Genomic DNA, 23,351 nt, shown 5'->3' with positions numbered 1-23,351 from the left:
GGCAAGGGCAGCGTGGTTAGATTTGTAGAGCCCTCAGGTGTTACTTGGACAGCGAGGCTAGTAGGGGCTGGCGATTTGGCCCTGAGCCTCTCAAGGTTTGGGGCGATTTGGTGCAACACTTTAGGGCCAGAGGCAGATTAAGGTTTCCTGGGGCCCTGGGACAAAGCAAGTGCCCCCCCCTTTCCACCTGCTAGCCCGCCCCCCCCATTCTGCCCCATCTGCAGCGGCCCCCGCCCACAGTTCCACCCCTTTCTGCTCCTTCCCTGGGGTGCCACTCAGGGTCCCCCCATTCCACACACCCCCACTGCAGCTCCTCAACCCATTTGCTACTTTATGTCCTCCCCGCTGCGGCCCCAAGACCGGAGACACCCTGTCCCCCCGTCACAGCCTGAGGCCGCAGTGGGGAGTGAGTGCCCCCCCCAAGCTATGAGGCTGCCTCCTGGGGCTGCAGTGGGGGCGGGGGGTGTCCCAGTGCTTGGGCTTCCCCTGCGCTTCTGCTGGGGATGGGTTGGAGCACTGGGGGCTTCCCCTGCCCCCTCCCCACCTTCTGCTGGGGACACCATCAGGGAGGCGCGGGGGCCGCCAGTTGACCACTGCCCCTGGGCGCTTCGGCGGCGCTCTGGCCGCTTTTTTCTTGGGGCAGCCGGAGCCACCTTATGACCGCATTATATCCGAATTCGCGTTATCGCAGGGCGCCTTATACCGGGGTTTCCCTGTAAATGGTATTGAATTATTGTTTAACAGTGCAATAAATTGCAATTATTTTTTTTAATTGCTTGTCAGCCCTAGTAAATGTATACATCTATGAACAAAGAATGTAGGCCATGCTTACCTCATGGGGTCTCTATCTTGGGAGGCTATTAATCTGAAAAAGATTTGGGGGGGTTATGGTAGATAATCAGCTGACTATCTCAGTATGATGCTGCAGCTAAAAAAGCTAATGCGATCGGATGCTTAAATGGGAGAATCTCGAGTAGGAGTAGAGATGTTATTCTGCCTCTGCATTTGGCACTTATATGATTGCTGCTGGAATACAGTGTCCAGTTCTGGTGTCTCCAATTTATCAACATCATTCTTGAATTGCGGAGTGTTCAAAGGAGCCATGAGAATGATTAAAGGATTAGAAATAGACTCAAAGCTCAATCTATTTATCTTAACAAAGAGACGGTTAATAGGCAACTTGATTACAATGTATAGGTATCTACATGGGAAATTAATATGTAATAATTCTTCAGTCTAGCAAAGAAATATATAACATGATCCATTGGACTTGGATGTTGAATCTAGACATAAATTTACACCTTATTTCCATTTTCAATTTAACAATGAAGATAATTAACCATTGGGATAATTTACCAGGGGTTATTGTGGATTCTCCCTTACTGACAACTTTTAAATCATAATTGGATTTTTTTTTTCCTAAAAGATTTGCTCTGGGGTTATTTTGGGCAAGTTCTATGTCCTGTGTTATACAAGAGGTCAGACTAGTTGATCACACTGGTCCCTTCTGGCCTTGAAATCTGTGAATCTATGAAAGCTTTAAGTGTAAGACTAGTGATGATGATGATTTACAGTATTTTCTAGGTTACTTCTTGTTGTACTTTAGGTAAATGAGAACCATACATTTTATAACTTGAACATCTTGATCACTTCCAGTTTGTATTTTATTAAAAAAAAATTGTGCTAGTTTTGTTTCTCTATACCAGCTATCTATAAAATTGATATCCCATTCTTCTCTTCTAGGTTCTCTGTGAAGACTCTGATTGATCGTTCCTGTTTTGAGACTATTGATGATTCTTCCCCTGAATTTAATAATTTTGCAGCCATTTTGGAACAGATTTTAAGTCATCGTCTGAAAGGTACATTAATAATTCTCGATTTTCCAGTTGTTATACCCTCTTTTTTTTTTTTTTTAATCGAAAACAATGGAGTGTGCACTAGGCTCAGTGAATACATCTCTACCCCGATATAACGCGACCAGATATAACATGAATTCGGATATAACGCGGTAAAGCAGCACTCCGGGAGGAGCGGGGGGGCGCGCTCCGGCGGATCAAAGCAAGTTCAATATAACACGGTTTCACCTATAACGCAGTGAGATTTTTTTGGCTCCCAAGGATAGCGTTCTATCGGAGTAGAGGTGTATATGCTCAAAGTTTAAATGGAAACAAAGTGTTTTAAGTTGAGTTTTGCTGATGTAAAACTGAAGTATAGTTACATTTCTATCAATGTCAGATTGCTAGTAATCACATCATGTCACTTGCTCTAGAACCCATCTTCAGAGTGTCAGAAGATATGGCAGCTGCTACACGCAACCAGATCAGGAGAACTAACACTAGAAGTCTTTCTGTGAAGTGTGTGGGCAAAAGGATTTTCAGTTTGTTTTGAATGTTTGTGTCTATCAGTAGAATCCAAGTCTTGAATGTCCTTGGCTAGTCTCATGCCTAATGAACATCCCAAAAGTTATCCTACAGAGCTGCAATTTCCATGTGGAAAATCCCTGTTCTAAATAGATAATGAAACTTTGAACTATTCAATATTTGCCTTCCGTGCAGTGGTCATGTGATTGTGATTGGGTGTATAAACCCACACTGGGACAGGAGGGTTTCAGGAGCAGTTCTGGGTCCAGGAGATTCTGCTTCTCTGCACCTGCAGAGTCTTCTCTCGCTGGTGGAGAAGCTTTTAAAAGGGAGCCAGACAGCTCAAAAGGGGGACAGACAGCATAGGAAAACAGATCTATCCTGAGAACTCCTGAGCAAGGGCACAAATAAGCCCTATTGCAAGGGAAGGGCTCGTAAGCAGCAGGAGAAGGTCCAGGGTGGAGACTAAAGTGGGAGGTAGCTGCGAACTTTCTCTTTTGGGCTTGGGGCTGAGTCTTGTGCCAGGAGCCTGACTATAGTTGAGTTGATCAGGGACTGTTGCTTGCATGAAACCCTGGATAGAGGGAGAGTGTGACAGACCCCGAGTGGGGTGCAGCCCAGGAACTTGGATCAGTGTGCAGCTGGGGCTAGTGTGCAAGAAATGAGGCTACTAGCTGAGCTGAACTGGACTGAAAATTCAGTTGTTTTTGTTGTTTTTCTATTGGACTTTAAGGGAAATACTTTGCGGCCTTGTGAGAAGAAAGTGGTAGGAAGTGGCCCAGGAAGGCAGCCCCAAAGCACTCCAGAGTGTTTGCTATTATTGCCTCTTGTAGGGCCTTGGGTTGGCGGCTCTCCTACCAATCACCCTTTCCAGGGAAGGAGCATAAACCTCTCTCTTCCCTCTCCCCCACCCCTCCTTGGAGGAGAAGAAGATAGAGACACTGTAAGCACTCCTGCAGTTGTTTATAACAAGGATGTATTGAATAAATGTAAAAAGACCTGTGGAAGTATTGTCGTCGTCTTGCTACAAAAGAGGCAAACCATATTTTTTCAGAAGGGAAATAAGTGTTTATGCTATCTGAAGGACAGTAGAATCTTTCTGTAGGTAAAGAAAGGGTCTCTGGTTCTCATAAAATGAATCCGGACCATGAGTCAAGCTCAGGGTTGCCAGGCGTCTGGTTTTCGACCAGAATGCCCGGTTGCTTCCGGAAGTGGCCGGCATGTCTGACTCCTAGGCACAGGGGTGGCTATGAGGGCTCTGCACATTCCCCTTGCCCTGAGCGCCGGCCCTGCAGCAGGGGCAGTTTCTGTGGGACAGGGCAGCACTCAGAGCTGCCTTGCCGCGCCTCCGCCTAGGAGCCGCAGGGACATACGCTGCTTATGGGAGCTGCCTGAGCTGCCCAGAGCCTGCATCCCCTCCCACACCCCAACACCCTGCTCCAGCCCTGAGCCCCCTCCCACATCTAAACTCCCTCTCAGAGCCCACACTCCGCATCCCCCTCCTGCACCCTAACCCCCTGTCCCAGCCCAGTGAAGGTGGGGGAGAGCGAGCGATTGGGGGGGAGGGGTGGACTGAGCGGGGGTGGGGCCTTGGAGAAGGGGCAGGAGGGGGGCCTTGGGGCAGGGCAAGGGTGTTTGGTTTTGTGCGATTAGAAAGTTGGCAACCCTAGTTAAGCCATCTGTGTAGTGGTGACTTCTTGAGACAAACTGTTTCCTAGTAGGAATTGGAACTACTAGTTTGTGCTATGTGCAGGTTAAGTTGTTCATGGTTTTCAAAGCGTAAACAGTGCTTTTCGATGAATATTATTAGAAAAAATGTTGGTCTGAGTCATGATATGCCTGAAAGTGCAATTCTACTCTGAAAAAGAACTTTAAAATGCCATTTTGGGTGTTTCTCAGTTCTTTCTCAATGATTTATAAACTGAGCATATTTGATACGTAAAACAACACTTTTAGACCTTCCAACTCTGTAAGCACTGAACAGTTCTTGGTTATTCCCTGGAGGTCAGGAGGGTGGCCCTGTCTGGGGAGCCCCCTTTTACCTGCTGCTCTTTACAGTAAAGTGGTCATCATGGGGTTAACTGCATTACAGTTATTGCAGAATATTAGGGGATGGAGCCATGCTCTACCCCTCCCTCCTTCCTGTGTCAGTGAGAGTACACCCTCTCATGCCCTCCCACAAACACTTGGTTGTGATGCTGTTGAATAAAACAGCAAGTTCCCAGCCTGCAGTCCTGTGAGTGGTGGTGTTTTTGTTGCACTGAGCAGTTCCATTACAAACCCTCCAGTACAGCAGTCCTTGCTTTGTCTGTTTCTGGGTAGAGTGGTTGGAGTCTCTGGCTGGCTTGTCTCTGCAGTTTTCCCAGAAGCCCATGTTGTGGTGGTGAAATAACATTTTCAATTACATGAATTTACTTAATATTTCAAAATATTTTATTGCTGACTGCAACTTCAAAATTTGTTCTTGTTCAGTAATGGTTTTCTACTAGTTTTTTAACATTGTTAACTGAATAAGAATTGGATTTCTAGGTGGTCAAGATACAGTGATAGAAATTCTACATGTATACAGCACATCCAGGTGAAATGATAATACCCTGAACCAGTGAATTTCATATTCCGTCTAATTAGTAAGTGTACTAAGTTAATAAAAAGCTGCTTATTAACCTCACAGGAAAAGGTGATCTTGCTGTCACTGTGCATCAGTCAGTCATGACTTTTATAATTGGGTGGCTGTGCACTAAAAATGAATGTCTAATCTAGTGATGAAGAATGTTTAATTGCACTTTTAGTTTTGAAGGTATCATTTTTAGTCTGATTTGAAGTCAGAGGGAAATTAGCAGTTGTCTTGTAAGTGGGCAGGTTCCTGCTTCCACCAGTTTGTTTTCTTAAGCACGTCAAGATAACCACTCCCAGAGGATTCTTGGTGGTTCTATGGAACATGAAGGCACAGCTCCCTTTTGCTCCTGAGCCGTCCTGCACAATCTGGCTCCACCTGGCCCTCTATACCACCCATCTACTCCCATACCTCCTAAATGCCATCAGACACAACTATGCTGTTTGCAAGCTCCAGGGCAGCAAAAAATCGAAAAAGGAACATGGGTAGGTGAAAAGGCCTTAAAAATACTCTCTGAAGTTTCCAGTCTTATTTATGTAAAGTACAGAGAAGAGACTTGTGTATTTCAAAAGCCTCAAGAGGCAGAAAACTTCCGTTAAAAGTCTCCAGGTCCACTATATGCTGTCCATTATATGCTCCTGTTTTTTAAAAAAAAAATGGATTTGTGATTTCCCCAATCAGTTCCTAACAACGGTTTGAAATAATGGCTTGTGGATTAAACTCCTCTCCCTATTTTCCCCCCTTTCAGTTTTGCTGTTAGAATTTTGAAACTTGCCTTAGTAAAGGGGTAACTCCTTAGCTTTCTGTGTGGCCAAGATGATGCCCTATTGCTCTTCTGTGGGATAATCCATTAGGCACTACAATCCAATTCAAATCTGTTTATCCTTTGAGTTCTTCCTGGAGGGTAAAATAATCTGCTTCAACTATTCACCAGTGGGGCTTGCTGCCTAAGGAGGACTCTGGGGTCTTCTTTTATCCCTGTTTTCCTGTCCATATCCTATCCTTCCACTGGAGAGCAGAGTTTTGGCCCTGAACTGTTTGAAGCCATAGAATCATGATGGGAGAGCTTGGTAATTCGCCTAAGTCTATAGTCCCTTCCCATTGGGAGTGCTGTGTAGGGAAGGACTGGTGAAAGGTATCTGAATAATTGTTACACTATACTCCTTGCTCGCTGCTAGTTAACTGTATTAAACACCCTTGTGTGTTGTCCTTTCTTTTGCTAGTAATCAGTGGTCCTGATAATGAGGTGTGCCTCTGGGAATGTAAAGGGATAAGATTGAAGTGACTGTGCTCTAAGAGACACACTTGACAGAGACTGAGGCTGCTCAGCTTTGGAGGCTAGATTGGGGTTGTAGACTGTTGCTGTTATAACGCCAATGCAAGGATTGTGGTGATCCTGTTGCATAAAAAACTCAGTATAAGGATTGTGGATACTTAGGTCAGCTAAGGATGATAGCTGAGACATCAACAATTGTTTTTGCTAGTATCTTTACCCATACTTGTGTTGATCCTAATTTGTTTTCATGTCATTCAGGTCAGCCAAGAAGACCTGGGGCATTGCTTCCCTATTATCACTGGTGACTTCAGTGGAGTACTTGATCCTGTTTTGGATAAATTGGTGCCTTCCACACATAGAAATTCCAAGCAGAAGTCTTCATTATATTTGGATTTTCTACAGTACACTCTACCTACTCTCATCTAGATTACTTTTTAGTAAGCCATGATGTAATGGATTGTCATATTGGAACAATTGCGGTGTCAGATCATGTGCCTGTACGGCTAGGTCTTTGGCTCTTGTTGGACAAACCCCATCTGTTCGTACTTGGCAGTTTAATATAGCCTTACTCTCTGATCCTGAATTCATAGCATATAAATGATAGGAGATTGACAGTTTATATGAGACCAGAGCTCCAACAGCCCCCTCTTCAGCAGTTTTGTGGAAGACCACCAAAACATTTATTTGTGGGAGTATTACTGCATATGCATCTTTTAAAAAAGAAATGGTACAGTGCTAAATTAGCCTCCATAGCAGTGAACTAGCAGTTATGGAGAACTCATAACCTTAGCCTTTGGGGCAAAATTAATATTATCAAAATGAATGTGCTTCCCAGAATACTGTGTATCCCGAGTTCTCCTAGTTACTATTCCTCCATTTTATTTTAGGAAAATTAATTAACTTTTTAAAATATTTCTTTAGGGTTGCATAGGAGGCCAAATTGCAACTCCCAATAACATCTAAAGGCTTCTATTTCCCCAATCTGTAGCATTATCATATAGCCTCCATTCTTAGCAATGCAGCCCTATGATTCAAGAACCTAACGTAAGAGATCCCTCCCTAACTGTTACTGGAACAGGAGTTGGTCCATCCCCTGCTGCTGGCAGGAATACTGGCATCACTATTACCATTTTGATTATAAAATATCCCATATGATATTGGCTACTAGTCAAAGCATGGGCTAGTTTGTCTCAAAATTTTAAATTCCATCCTTTCGCACAGATTGCTGTCCTTAGAGGGAACCCATGATTGAAAATCAATATGAAACCAATAATGTGAAGAGAGTGAATGGAAAACGGGATGATTTGGTGGTCTCAGCTGATCTCAGGGGATCAGTGTCCGCCATTCCAACAATAATACAACCTACTTGGTCCAGCTGCAAGTCATTACCTGCAGCTTAAGCATTTCTCAAAGGATGTATTTGGTTCTGATGCTCTAGGAGCACTAGAGACTCCAGAATTATTGTTGAGGTGGAGAAAGTGCCATAGGTTTACCTGACCAGCTATAGCTTGTTATGACTTTCTGGCCCAAAAGTCCCTCCCTAATTTAGATTGCTTGTGCCAGGCCAGGCACAAAGATTTGTGTATATCCTTGAACCCTAGCCAATGGAGAAGTGCCTTGCAAAACATTAAAAACTGTACTATTGATCCATGATTAAGGCTGATTCAACAGAAAATTTATATTTTATTCATGCTGTTCCTGCATAGGTTGCAGGGCATGAGCTTTGCCAAAATAGATTATTGGTGTGTGTTCTAGAGACATTCTGGCTCAATGTTTTGGAACTGTTCTGGGATACAATCCTTTTGGCTAGAAGTAGGCAGGAGGATTAACATGATAGTGAATACCTCCTTAAAAATTACTACTCAGAACTGTGTTTTGGGATATATCCCATCATATTGGAAACTCTCCAACTCATGGAAAGCTTGATTCTTTGTCACGTGCCAGTCTCTGTGTGTATTCCACATGCTTCTATACCTAGTATGCATGCATGCCATGCTCCTGAGTCTGGAAATTCTTCAAAGCAGTGTCCATTGGCCTGCACATGCACAGTAGTTCTCCTTGTGCTCCAGACAGAGGGTAAAAGAGGCAGTGTGGGTCAGCGCCTCCCCAGTTCCTTCTTACCACTGCATGGCTTGAGTCAGAATCATGTCCTCCTTCACTTGGTTGTATAATCTGCAAAGATAAAATATGTAACTATTTACAAATATTTTCTATCTTAGTAGTTAATTATAGTTAGCATAAAATATTTCTTTCTCCCAGTTGAGGAACCACTCCCCAGCTCTGGGACTATGGGCATAGTCCCAGGATTCAAGAATTGGAGAAGCAGCAAGGGCAGGAGATACATCAGTGGTGCTTGGACAGTCTGGGTGATGTGCGTATCTCTATGAAGTGCAATATCTATTGCTCCTTTCCACCCTGATCTCAAGAAGCCCAGGAGCTTTGCTTGTGAAAGCACCTGATGGAGAAGGCTATAAGGCCCCTCTCCAATCCATGACAGGGAGACCCCCCCCCCCCCCAACATACATTGGCCTCAACTGACCAGCAGTGCCCCTCCAAGCATGTGCCTTGGAGAGGGGCCTTCAAAATCTAAGCCCAAGGACTCTTCTTCTAGGGCTCCTTATGAGAGTAGAGGGCACTCTAGTGGACCTCCTGGGAAGGAAGGTCTTCTCTGTGGGCTTGCAATTCCATATTGCTGACTGCTAAGCTTTGTTAGTGAAATAAGACTTTATTCCAGGTTTGTGGATTTCAGAGAGAAGCTTCCCATGGAGGACAGGGCCCAATTGCAGTCTGTTTTAGAAGAGGGAAGTTAGTAGCAAAAATAGCCCTCCAGGCTGCAGTGGGTGCCAGAGACGCAGCTTCCAGAAATTGGGTCTCTGGTTTGGTCATAAAGAAGAGACTCCTGGCTGCAGTCATCTGAGTTTCCTAGGGAGGTCCAAAACACCATCAAGAACCTTCCCTTTGACAAATCCAACCTCTTTAAGGAGGAAATGGACGAGTCCCTCTACTCACTAAAGTACTCGAGATTGACTCTATGTTCCCTGGGAATTTACATTCCAGTCCCCAGGAGGAAATACTAGAGGCAGACCTATAGACCAAGGCCATCCTTCTCATGCACATTGTTACCAGCAGCCAACTGAGCCTCTGTGCAAATGCTAGAGGATTCAGAGGCCTCACTTCTCAGCCTTCTCTACTGCCACAGCCTGCCTCTCTCTCTCTCTCAACTGCTGGCCAACAGCCATTTTTGATCTATTGGTCGAGACCTGTGTCTCTCCCCTTGTGACATTTGGGAGGCATCTTACACTCTTTGCCCACAACTGGAACACAATCACTATGGACAGTTGAATTCTGAAGATTATCAATCAGGGCTACTCCATAGAGTTTCTCTCCTTCCCACCTCACAAAGCCCCTCTGTCTCTCCTTTGGGAACTACTCTCACAATGTGATTGTTCAACAGGAGATGGAATCTCTTTTACACCAAGGGGCAATAATTGTGTCCCACCTCATTACCATGGGAGGGGGTTCTATTCCCCATATTTCCATATTCCTCCCAAAAAGAAAATGGATGGAGACCCATCCTGGACCTTCGGTAACTCAACATCTTTATTCAAAAGCTGAAATTCTGGATGATTACATTGGCATCAATAATCTCCTCTTCAGGAAAGGATGTGGTTCATGGTTCTTGAAATGAAGGGCACATTTCCGCATGGACATTCACCCATCACACAGGAAGTTCCTGCATTTTATGATTGGCCACGAACACTTCCAATTTTGGTCCTCCCCTTTGGGCTTGCTACAGAGTATTGACAAAGGTTTTCTCTGTGGTAGCAGCCCAGGTGAGGTATCAGGGGTATATGCTGTTTCTATACCTAGACAATTGGCTCCTGGAAGGCCAATCTTGTCAGGAGGTCAAGTCAACAACAGGGTCTCTCATGCAACTTTTAGCAGCCCTAGGCATTTGCATAAATGAAGAAAAGTCCATTTTGTTACCAACAAGGACCGTAAACTTTATAGGGGTGGTTGTACTCTGTTTCTGCAAGAGCGTTCCTCCCTGCAGATAGGTTTCATACAGCACGCAACCTGATTTCATGCATTACCCGCAGACTATGAATCACAGAGCACAGGTGTATTTCAGTGTTAGGCCACATGGCCGCATGAACCTACGTGACACTGTTTGCCAGACTCCACTTGTGGTGTCTACAAGCTTGGCTTTATTCCATCTATTGACCGAGCAAGGACCACATGAACACCAAGGTGACAGTTCCCACCAGAGTTAACTCTCTCATTTTGTGGTCATGCCTGGAAAACGTCATGATGGGGGTTCCCTTCAGCCCTTCCACACCCAGGGCGACCATCATGACAGATGCCTCCTTTCTGAGTAGGAGTGCTCACCTGAACAACTACACTGCTCAGAGTACCAGACTCCACAAGTACACTTACTAGCGATTTAGTGCCTTCCTCCCTCTGGTGGAAAGACATTCCATCTTCACTCACCCAGCTACAGTATGATTTTATGAAAGGTCTGATCAGGACCTCCCCACCAGTATTCAAACCTACACCTCAATGGGACCTTCACAGTGTGCTGTTGACACTCGCAGGTCTGCATTTTGAGCCCATGGCACATTTGCCATTAACCACCTGTCTATGAAGGTAGCGTTCCTAGTGGCTGTCACTTGGCCAGGAGGGTAAGTGAGCTCAGAGCCATCATGGTGGATCCTCATTCTGTGTTTCAAAAGAAAAGATTTTTCCCAGACTGCACCCTAAATTTCTCCCCAATATTGTTTCAGAGTTCCATATCAATCAACTGTTACTTGTGTTTTTTCCCAAACCCCAGGCTTCTTCTGAAGCCAAGTGACTTCACTCCCTTGATGTTCGGTGTGCTCTGGCTTTCTACCTGCAAAGAACCTAACCCATTAGGAAATCGTCATAGCAGAAAGATCACATGGGCAAGCCATACCCTCTCAGAGGATTTCTAAGTGTGGGTTCAGGATGTATGTTACAGTGCTACAAGATAGCAAAACTTCCTCCCTCTGGGGGTGTCACAGCTCATTCCACGTGAGCACAAGCTGCCTCTTCAGCATCCCTATCTGATATCCTCCTGCAGGACATCTGCAGCGTGGCCACCTGGCATTCTATCCACATGTTTGCAAGACACACTGCTCTTGTTCATGCCTTGGCTGCGATGCAGTAGTGGGATCAGCAGTATTGTAAGCATCTCTGCTACTGGCTTCCTTACACTTGCCTCCAGTCTGAACACTGTTTGCCAGTCACGCACATGTGAATACACATAAGGTCCAGCACTTGTAAGTAAACTCCACTTCTGTAACCGGAGGTGGTTCTTCGAGTGCTTGCTCATATCCATTCCAATTAGGTGTGTGCGCGCGCCGCGTGCACGATCGTCGGAGAATTTTCTACCCTAGCAACACCCGGTGGGTCGGCTGTGGAGCCCCCTGGAGTGGCGCCTTCATGGCGCTGGATATATACCCCAGCCGACCCAGCGCCCCCTCAGTTCCTTCTTACCGCCCCTGACGGTCGTTGGAACTGTGGAGCGCGGCATAGCTGTTCTCCACTCTCCCTAGTTATAGTTGTAAATAGTTAGCGGGGGTTAAGGGGGTTGTTCTCCCCCCTTTTTCCCCCGGCGCATAGCCGGGCTCATGCCCAAGGCTCCTGGCTTTAAGCCGTGCGCGTCCTGCGCTAAGCCTATGCCAACGAGTGACCCGCACAACTCCTGCTTGAAGTGCCTCGGAGAATCCCATCAAGCAGATAAGTGCCAGATCTGCAAGGCCTTTAAGCCTCGAACGAGAAAGGAGCGGGACTTTCGGCTTCGGCAGCTCCTAATGGAGGCGGCACTTAGCCCGGATCCTCCCTCGACGCGCCCAGCCCCGGCACCGAGCGCCTCGGTGCGCAGCGCCCCGGCGGCTCCGACCGGTACTGCACCGCGGACTGAGGCAGACAAGTCCTCACGGCACCGGCCGACGTCGGCACCGCGTCCGCCTCAAGGGACTCGGCGCCGATCCCTATCTCTGGGCCACAAGAAAGCCCGTAAGGCGCAGGAGACTGCGGTCCTGAAGACGCCGGCTCCCCCCGTGCCGGGGGTAGAGCCGCGTCCCACCGTGGACCGACGGAAGCAAGTCCCTGCTGCACCGTCGACTCCGGCACCGAGGCCGTTGAGTCCGGTGCACACAGAATCACCATCTCGCTCGGTGGTGGAGCCCTGTCTCCCTTCCACCCCGGAGACGTTTGCGACGGCCAGGGACCTTATTGCGCTCACGGAGCTGGCACCGCCTCCACCACCGGTGGCTTCCCGCACACTGCAATCCAGGGGCAAGCCTGCCCTGCTGCGGCCGCCGTCTCCGGCCGAGGACTTCCGGCACTGCTCCAGATCTCGGAGCAGGTCCCGAAGCCGCTCGCAGTCCCGGCGCCGACTATCACTCGGCACCGGTCGTACTCGCGGCCAAGGTCTTCTTCCCGGCACCGCTCTACGTCTCGGCACCGTCACGACCATCGGTACCGGTCAGACTCCAGACGTAGCTCTCGGCACCGGTATGAGCGTCGTTCGACTTCGAGGGGCCGCTCCCGGTACCAGCTCTCGTCGCGGTCGTCATCCCGCTCAAGGTCCGGATCTCGGCACCGGCAGGGCTACCGGCACCGATCCCGGTACCGCTCACCGGCACCACGCAGGGACCGATCGGCACCGCACCATCCACTACCAGTTTGCAGTCCTTCCCTTCGGCTTGTCCTCGGCTCCCAGAGTGTTCACAAAGCGTGTGGCAGTCGTCGTGGCATACCTTCGTTGACAAGGGATACAGGTGTTCCCGTATTTAGACGACTGGCTGGTACGCGGCCGCACCAGAGACCAAGTTCAAAATCATGTTCACATAGTGACACAAACTTTCCACGAGCTGGGCATTCTACTCAACAGAGAGAAGTCCACTCTAGTGCCAACCCAGAGGATAGAATTTATTGGAGCAATCCTAGACTCCAGATGTGCCCGAGCCATTCTGCCAGACAACCGCTTTCATACCATCACAAGCGTCATTCAAGGACTCAGGGCATTTCCGATTACCACAATAAAGACATGCCTCGCCCTGTTGGGTCACATGGCCTCGTGCACCTACGTAACCAGGCATGCCAGACTACGGCTTCGCCCACTACAGGCTTGGGTATCATCGGTGTACCGTCCTCACCGGGACAACCTGAACATGGTGGTCACGGTTCCGTGCTCGGTCTCGACCTCCCTCACCTGGTGGTTGGATCGCACGGCGGTCTGTGCAGGAGTGCCGTTTCACACCCCACAACGCTCCCTCCACCTGGTCATGGACGCTTCATCTCTAGGATGGGGCGCTCACCTCGGGGAGCACCATACCCAGGGCCTGTGGTCCGCGTCCCAACTAGCCCTGAACATCAACGTCCGAGAGCTGATGGCGGTGCGCCTAGCCTGCCAGGCATTCCTCAATCTCCTACAGGGCCGTTGCGTGTTGATTCTCACCGACAACACCACGGCCATGTTTTACATCAACAAGCAAGGCGGAGCCCACTCATCGCTCCTATGCCAAGAAGCCATTCGCCTGTGGGACTTCTGCATCGCCCCCTCGATACATCTCACGGCCTCGTTCCTTCCTGGAGTCCAGAATACGCTGGCGGACCGTCTCAGCAGGTCCTTCCAGACACACGAGTGGTCAATTCGCCCGGACATCTATTCCGTCTTCCAGAGGTGGGGATTTCCCCAGGTCGACCTGTTCGCATCTTGAGCCAACAGGAAGTGTCAGGCATTCTGCTCACTACATGGGCGAGCTCTAGGCTCTCTGTCGGACGCATTCCTTCTAACCTGGAAGGACCACCTGTTCTACGCTTTCCCTCCATTTCCGCTGGTCCACAGGATACTGCTCAAGATCCGCAGGGACCAGGCACGGGTAATTCTAGTCGCCCCAGCTTGGCCAAGGCAGCACTGGTACACCACACTGTTGGAGCTTTCGGTTCAAACACCGATCACGCTCCCCTTGAGTCCAGATCTCATCTCTCAGGACCACGGCCGACTGTGTCACCCCGACCTGCAATCACTCCACCTCACAGCGTGGATGCTCCATGGCTGAATCGGATGGAGCGGCAATGCTCGCAGTCCGTCCAGCAGATTCTGCTGGAAAGTAGAAAGCCCTCTACACGGACCACTTACTTAGCCAAGTGGAAACGTTTCTCCGGTTGGTGCGAGCAACGAGCTACGTCCCCCCTGCAGGTGCCTATTCCTCTCATACTGGAATATCTCCTATCCCTAAGACAGTAGGGCTTGGCGATATCTTCAATCAGGGTTCACCTCGCCGTTATTTCGGCGTTCCACCCAGGAGAACTCGCGTCCTCGGTCTTCTCTAACCCGATGGTAGTTAGATTCCTCAAGGGCTTAGACCGGCTGTACCCGCAGCAACGCCAGCCCGTTCCGACGTGGGACCTCAACCTGGTTCTTTCCAGGCTCACACGGCCTCCGTTTGAACCATTGGCTACCTGTTCACTTCTGTACTTATCCTGGAAGACAGCCTTCCTTGTAGCCATCACCTCAGCACGGCGCGTTTCTGAACTCAGAGCGCTTACGTCCGAGCCCCCATACATGGTGTTCCACAAGGACAAGGTGCAGCTTTGCCCCCACCCTGCCTTTCTTCCCAAGGTGGTCTCACCTTTCCACGTGAACCAGGACATATTTCTGCCAGTCTTCCATCCGAAGCCACACGCTACTCGTCAAGACCAGCGTTTGCATTCTTTGGACGTACGCAGGGCCCTGGCCTTCTATATTGACCGAACAAGGCCATTTCGGAAGACGACGCAACTCTTCGTTGCGGTGGCTGACCGGATGAAAGGCTCACCAGTCTCCTCGCAGTGCCTCTCCTCTTGGATCACGTCCTGCATTCGTGCTTGCTACGACCTGGCCGGTGTCCTGACGCCACGCCTCACTGCTCACTCCACGAGGGCCCAGGCCTCCTCGACTGCCTTCCTGGCTCAAGTTCCGATCCAGGACATTTGTAGAGCTGCAGTTTGGTCATCGGTCCACACATTCGCTGCTCACTATGCACTGGTGCAACAATCCAGAGACGATGCTGCATTCGGATCAGCAGTTCTGCACACAGCAATATCTCACTCCGACCCCGCCACCTAGGTAGGGCTTGGGAGTCACCTAATTGGAATGGATATGAGCAAGCACTCGAAGAAGAAAAGACGGTTACTCACCGTTGTAACTGTTGTTCTTCGAGATGTGTTGCTCATATCCATTCCAAACCCGCCCCCCTTCCCCACTGTCGGAGTAGCCGGCAAGAAGGAACTGAGGGGGCGCTGGGTCGGCTGGGGTATATATCCAGCGCCATGAAGGCGCCACTCCAGGGGGCTCCACAGCCGACCCACTGGGTGTTGCTAGGGTAGAAAATTCTCCGACGATCGTGCACGCGGCGCGCGCACACACCTAATTGGAATGGATATGAGCAACACATCTCGAAGAACAACAGTTACAACGGTGAGTAACCGTCTTTTATTTGAGATGTGTGGTCCCGCTCTGTATTCCATGACCTGTCCTCCATCCCTTCTGCTGTGGATCCTGTTGGATTTGTGGTAAGAAGATGAACTGGAGAGGCATCAACCCTTCTTTGGGGAGTGTCCCTCTGGGTGCTCCACTTTAGGTGTCTTGGCACCCTGCACGTCTAATCAGAGATTTGTAGTAGCAGTGACCTGGTTGACCGCGCATGCGCGGCAGCCGCCTCACACTGCTCCAAGCAGTTACCCTGTGTGCACAGCTAACCATCCCCCAGTTCCTTCTCTACTGCCTTAGGCTTTGGTCGGAACGACAGCAGTGCCTCACAGCTTTTGCTATTTCTATTTCAGTTCTTTCCCAGCTAATACCCTCTCTTTCTTAATTTCTCCTTTAATTTTTTTTACCATTTGAAAAAAAACAAACCCTTTTTGTTTCCTAGTCCTCCCCTTACCCACCTGAGGCGGGGGAAACTCCCAACGACAGAAGATGCATATGAACAGGATTATTCCCATTCTTCCTTTCAACATAGCCTCTCAGAGATGCCTGGTTCGTCAGGCTTCAAACATTGTCTCACTTGCAGGGTGTCTATACCCGTCTCTGACAGCCAGGAGCAGCGTGTCCATTGCCTGGGGGGTAGACATCTCTCAAAAGTGTTCCCATTGCAAAAAACTGACAGCTAGGACAAGGAAGGCTAGGGATCTCCAGTTGAAATTCCTGAGGATGGAGAAATCCCTCAGACCAGCCTCCACTCAGAGTTCAGGACACGTCTTGGCCAGCAGTCGCCAACAGCTGTCTCAGACATGGGCTCCTCCTCTAAAATGGCTACTAAAGACTCTTCCTAAAAAAAGCCACAAAAAAGAGGTCTCACTCTTCACCACAGTGAGATTCGCCTCAGAAAAAGTGATCTCCAACCGCAAAGTCTGCCCCCGTACCAACAGCACTGAGAGCACTGGATCGTGAGGTACCGGGAACATCCAGTACCGAGGCATCCCGAGGAGGTAAAGACCCGGTGCGGTCTAGCTCTCATGTTGATGCAGGTACCAAAGCCATGCCTCCTAGCTCGGCACCGGTGGAACCGAAGAAAACCCAAACAATGACGCCACCCGCTGCACCGATGCAAGTCTGTTGCACCGGCAGCCCTCCTTTTGATTTCCAGCCAGAGCTTGCCTCCGGGTGCTGCAACAATTTATCAGACACGTGGACCTCCTGATTTCATCAACGCCGGGGACTCCGCTTTTCGCCACCGATGGCACCCCAGCCAGACCGGGATCCCTGCTGGCTCAGCCCCTTCTCTTTCCAGCAGTGAGGAGGAGGCAGGGATGTACATCCCTTGTGTCATAACTATAAAGGGAAGGGCAACAGCCCTCCTGTGTACAATACTATAAAATCCCTCCTGGCCAGAGACTCCAAAATCCTTTTACCTGTAAAGGGTTAAGAAGCTCAGATAACCTGGCTGACACCTGACCCAAAGGACCAATAAGGGGACAAGATACTTTCAAATCTTGGGGGGGGGAAGGCTTTTTGTTTGTGCTCTTTGTTTTGGTGGGAGTTCACTCTTGGGACTAAGAGGGAACAGACATCAATCCAGGCTCTCCAAATCTTTCTGAACAAGTCTCTCATATTTCAAACTTGTAAGTACAGCCAGGCAAGGCATGTTAGTTTTCTTTGTTTTCTCAACTTGTAAATGTACCTTTTGCTAGGGTGTTTACCTCTGTTTGCTGTAACTTTGAACCTAAGGCTAGAGGGGGGGTCCTCTGGGCTCTTTAAGTTTGATTACCCTGTAAAGTTATTTTCCATCCTGATTTTACAGAGATGATTTTTACCTTTCTTTAATTAAAAGCCTTCTTTTTAAGAACCTGATTGGTTTTTTTCCTTGTTTTAAGATCCAAGGGGTTTGGATCTGTATTCACCAAGGAATTGGTGAAGAGTCTCTCAAGGCTACCCAGGGAAGGGAATTAGCACATTGGGAGTGGTGGCAGCGGACCAGATCTAAGCTGGTAGTTAAGCTTAGAAGTTTTCATGCAGGCCCCCACATCTGTACCCTAAAGTTCAGAGCGGGGAAGGAGCCTTGACACCTCGCCATTCCTCACCCAAACCTGGACCCTCGCAGCACCAAAAATCACTGGATGGAAGAGGCTGGCAGGCTCCACAGTGAGCACCACCTCCCATGGCCCTCCCACCAAACTGGGCATACTGGGACCCATGGGCATTATACAGGGCCCAGAACATCAGGCCCCCCAACCCACCCAGGTCCAGAACAATGGGATCACCTTTACCAGTTGCCCCAGCTTCCTTAGAAACGCTGGAGGAGGAAGTAGAAGAACCTGAAGATGCACTTGAGAGTGATACCCTCCCACCTACCAATATCTCCTCTTTTGTCACCAGATGAAACAATAATGCTGCTCCCCACCCCTCCCCCCATCTGGAGATGACTTCAAATCCTTTAAGGATCTGTTTAAACGGGTAGCTGGCTCCCTTGACATATCACTGGCAGAGCTACCAGAAACACAGCATAAACTGATTGGAGTATATCTGCCAAGCTTCTCCATCACCTAAGGTTGTACTACCCATTAATGCAGCCATTATGGACCTTGCAAAAAATGTCTGGCAGACACCAGTCACAGGTCCACCTTCTTGTAAGAGATCCAACAAGAAGTACTATGTACTGGCTAAGGGGGCTGAGTTTTTGTTCACCCACCCTACCCCAAACTCATTGGTGGTAGAAGTGGTTAATCAAAAGGGGAAACAACATCAGTCGAGACCCACCCCTTACGATAAAGGACTGGAAAAGGCTAGAACTTTTCAGAAGGAAAGCCCTACTCATCGGCTGCCCTCCAATTCCACATAGCCAATTACTTGGCCTTACTAGCAAAATACATGCACAACATGTTTTCTCAGATGTCAACCTTTATTGAACATCTTTGAGAAGACAAAAAGGAGCAATACAAGGCCAACATGGCAGAAGGTTCCCTCATTGCCCGAATGGCCTTGCAGACTTCTCTTGATTCTGCTGACACGATGGTATGAGCCATCGCTACATCCATCGTCATGCGTATGGCTTCCTGGCTCCAACTTTCCGGGTTTCCCAGGAAGTTCAAGTAACCATAGAGGACCTACCTTTTGAAGGCCAAAAATTGTTTGCGGAGAGCACAGATGTCTCCTGGCACACCTTGAAGGACTCCCGGGTAACATTAAAGACACTGGAATCTATGTCCCTGCAAACAAACAGGGCAGATTCTATAATCAACAATTCTGGACTGCCCCATACACCCAACCTCAAAGAGACTACAACCAGCGCCACAAACAGGCAGACGAGACATCGATAAACACAAGATCAGTCGTCTATGTCTCAAACATCCACTTTGAGGCAAATGTACTGAAGTGTTGGTCAAGGACACGAGAGCCCCACATTCTCCAATCCCAGAGTTCTATCCAATCTCCAGCCCATTTGGGAACTGTTTGTCACCATTCTACCCAATCTGGAAAACCATCCCCATGGACAAATGGGTTCTGGAAATTATCCAGAAAGGCTTTCTCTCTATTCCACCTACCCACTCCCCTTCCCCATCCCTCTTCAGGGACCGCTCTCATGTGCACCTGCTAGAGCAGGAAGTAAACCATCTCCTACAATTAGGTGCCGTTGAACCCATACCAGCTCAACACAGAGGCGCAGAGGGTTTTATTCACGTTACTTTCTCACCCAGAAGAAAACAGGTGGATGGAGTCCCATTCTCGACTTGCAAAAACTAAACAAGTTTGTGAGAACACAACGTTTCAAAATGGTGACTCTAGCAACTATAATTCCGGCATTGGAGAAAGGAGATTAGCTCTCTGCCCTTGACCTACAGGACGCTTACTTTCATGTTACTATTCACCCAGCACACAGGGCGGTTCCTGCGATTCACTCTAGGGAACCTGCATTACCAGTACAGAATGCTCCCCTTCGGCCTGTCCACCACCCCAAGGGTGTTTTCTGAAGTTCCTGCCATCTCAGTGGCACACCTTTGCAATCAGGGTATGATTCTCTTTCCCTAGACGACTGTCTTCTAAAAGCACCAATACACCAGGCAGAAATCGACGCCACTCACACCACTATAACCCTGTTTACGAATCTAGGGTTACTAATCAACCTTCAGAAGTCCACTCTGACACTCACCCAATAGCTGGACTTTATAGGGGCACATCGCGACTGCCTCACCGCAACCGCTCGACTACCCCAACAATGCTTTCTTACCTTAACAAATCTAATTACAACAGTAAAAAGCCCATAAACGTACACCAGAACGTGCCTACAACTCCTGGGGCACAGGGTGGCAACGTTTGTTGTGAAACATGCCAGGCTCCATATGAGATGCCTACAGGCCTGGTTCCGCACTGTCTATATTCCACACATGCACTTGCTCAACATACGTCTTACAATGCCCTGCAGGGTAAAAGACTCACTCACATGGCGGACACCACATACGAACGTTTACTCAGGTGTCCCCTTGCAACAAAAATCTCCAACTGTAACAGTCACCACAGACTCCTCTCTGGTGGGATGGGGGGCACATTTGTGTGACAATACCATCCAAGGTCGCTGGTCCCCAGAGGAGTCCAATCGCCACATAAATCTACTGGAGCTAAGGGCAGTCCGAAACGCTTGCCAGCACTTTCTTCCTCTGATCCGCAACAGGACTGTCCAGTTTCTCACGGACAGCTTGGCGACTGTTTTATGTAAGTTGCCAAGGAGGGACCTGATCATATCCCCTCTGTGCAGAAGTAGGCATCATAGCATCCTACCTGCCCGGATGCCAGAATGCAACAGCAGACCAACTAAGCAGGAACTTTTCACAAACCCACAAGTGGAGGATGGATCCTGGAATAATAAAAACTATATTCAGACAATGGGGATTTCCTTCAGTAGATATCTTTGCAATGGCCCACAATGCCAAGTGCCCACAATACTGCTCCCAGGTCAGAGTGGGGCACGACTCTCTGGGAGATGCCTTCCTTGTGAAATGGGAGGCTCCACTGCTGTATGCCTTCCCCCCCCCCCCAATCCCTCTATTGATCCATGTCCTTCACAAGATCAAGCAAGACAAATCCGGGGTCATTTTCATTGCACCAACATGGCCCAGACAACTGATTTCCATACCTGAAGCAGGTGGCTGTGAGACCACCACAAACCCTTCCCCTTGTGCCTCATCTGCTGATAGAGGATGCCGGATGCCTCCGTCACCCCAACATTTCAGTGCTCCATCTCAAGGCCTGGCTAATCCATGGATGACAGGACTTGAGACAGACTGTTCTAAGGAAGTACAGGATATAGTACTGAACAGTCGGCAGCTGACCACACAAATGACATACATGCACAAGTGGAAACGATTCTGTACTTGATGCCAGGACAAGCAGATTTTTCCACAGTTGGCCCGACTACCCATAATCTTCGACTACATATTGACATTAACAAAATCGGTCCTATCTACAGGGCTCACTCAGAGTGCATCTAGTAGCCATCACCTCCTTCCACTCTAAGGTGGATGGAGTAACCATCATCATCACTCACCTGCTGACTAAACGCTTCCTTAAGGACATAGAGAACACCTATCCCACATTATGGGACCCATGTGGGATCTCAGTCTTGTTCTCCGTGCCCTCATGAGCAAACCCTTTGAACCACTAGCGACCTGCTCATTGTTGCACCTATCCATGAAGGTCGCCTTCCTAGTAGCTATCACATCAACAAGAAGGGTGGGAGAGCTGGGTACCCTAATAGCCCACCCACCGTATACCATATTCCTCAAAGACTAAGTAATTCTACGACCACATCCTAAGTTTATACCAAGGTCGCCTCCCCCTTCCATCTCAACTAGCCCATTTACTTACCTTATTTTTCCTCAAACTGCATGCTGATAACCGGGAGGCCTCCCTTCACATGCTGGACGTCCGCAGAGTGCTAGCATTCTATATAGAAAGAACAAAAACATTTAGAAAATCATCCAGACTGCTTTTGTATCCACAAGAGAGCGTTTCCAGGGTCAAATCATCTCCAAGCTGAGAGTATCTAAATGGATATCTACATGTATCCAATTATGTTACCAAAGCTATAATCTGCAAGCTCTGTCTGGACTTCACACACACTCCATCAGAGCACTATCCACATCTGTAGCCTTTCTCAATAATGTACCCATCATGGACATTTGTAAAGCAGCTACCTGGGCATCAGCCCATACTTTTACCAAACACTATGCATTAGAACAACAATCAGCTGCAGATGCTCAGTTTGGACTGTCAGTGCATTCCACCGTACATAAATAAACTCCGAAGACTCACCCCTCCATTGAGGGGGCACTGCTGTACAGTCACTAAAGTGGAACACCCACAGGGACACTCCTCGAACAAGAAGACAAGGTTACTCACCTTGTGCAGTAACTGAGGTTCTTCGAGATGGTTGTCCCTGTGGGTGCTCCACTACCCCCCCTCCCCCATCCTTCCCTCTACTTTGGAGTTTCACATCAATCCTCTGGGGTAGAGAAGGAACTGGGGGACGGTTGGCTGCGCATGCGAGGTAACCACTTGGAGCGGTGCGGCACAGCCAACCAGGGCACTGTTACTACAAATCTCCGATTAGAAGCACAGGGCGCCAAGACACCTAAAGTGGAGCCCCCACAGGGACAACCATCTCTAATAACTTCAGTTACTGCACAAGGTGAGTAACCTTCTCTTACTGCCTCTTATACCCTCAGTTGGAAGCATGAGGAGAGCTACTGCACATGTGCAGACAAACGGACACTGCTTTGAACAATTTCCGGACTCAGGCACCAGGCACGTATGCGTACCAACATGTGGAATATGGATAGGGACCACACGTCTCGAAGAACCTCCAGTTACAATAAGAAACCTCCACTTCTGTAGAGCAGTGCTTGTAACCAAATAACTTTTATATTGCTTATATGGAAGAACAGACTGCCTCCAGGTATAAAATCTTGGCTCAGCAACTTGGTTGACCTAGTGCAGGAGTGGCCAACCTGAGCCTGAGAAGGAGCTAGAATTTACCAATGTACATTGCCAAAGAGCCACAGTAATACATCAGCAGCTCCCCATCAGTTTCCCCTTCTCCCCCCGTCCCCCAGCTCTCAGCGCCTCCCACCCACCGGCAGCCCTGCCGATCTGCGCCTTCCTCTCCCTCCTCTCAATCAGCTGTTTTGTGGCATGCAGGAGGCTTGGGGGTGGTGGAGGGGAGGAGCGAGGGCACGGCAAACTCAGGGGAGGGGTGGAATGGGGGCAGGGCCTCTGGCAGAGCCGGGGTTGAGCAGTCAGCACCCCCCGGCACATTGGAAAGTTGGCGCCTGTAGCTCCAGCCCCGGAGTCAGTGCCTATACAAGGAGCCGCATATTAACTTCTGAAGAGCTGCGTGTGGCTTCACCCCTGACTTAGTGAGTAACATTTTGGAGAAGAGGGACCTCAAACAAATTTGAAAAGATTTGGTCTAACTCTTTAGAAAGCTTTAATTCCTAGCAGATTGAAATTGGAAACCAAGACATCACTCTTCCTTCTTTCCTTTCCCTTCCCTCTCTTCCCATTCCTTTTGTTTGTTTGTTTGTTTTTTTTTTT

General features: G+C 48.7%; 1 protein-coding gene across 1 annotated transcript in view; it reads left to right on the top strand.

The window, feature by feature from the left end:
* RUNDC3B (RUN domain containing 3B) overlaps nucleotides 1-23,351 on the top strand; it is a 169,254-nt gene that overhangs the window by 11,758 nt on the left and 134,145 nt on the right. The window contains exon 2 of the mRNA XM_026649339.1: nucleotides 1,744-1,859. Coding sequence (XP_026505124.1) covers nucleotides 1,744-1,859 — 116 coding nt within the window. The remainder of the gene's footprint in view (nucleotides 1-1,743; nucleotides 1,860-23,351) is intronic.

Source organism: Terrapene carolina, unplaced genomic scaffold, assembly GCF_002925995.2.
Source record: "Terrapene carolina triunguis isolate 2854851 unplaced genomic scaffold, T_m_triunguis-2.0 Scaffold84, whole genome shotgun sequence".
Lineage (NCBI taxonomy): Eukaryota > Metazoa > Chordata > Testudines > Emydidae > Terrapene > Terrapene triunguis.
The sequence above is the reverse complement of the archived record's forward strand: the minus strand, read 5'-3'. Positions and strand labels throughout refer to the sequence as shown.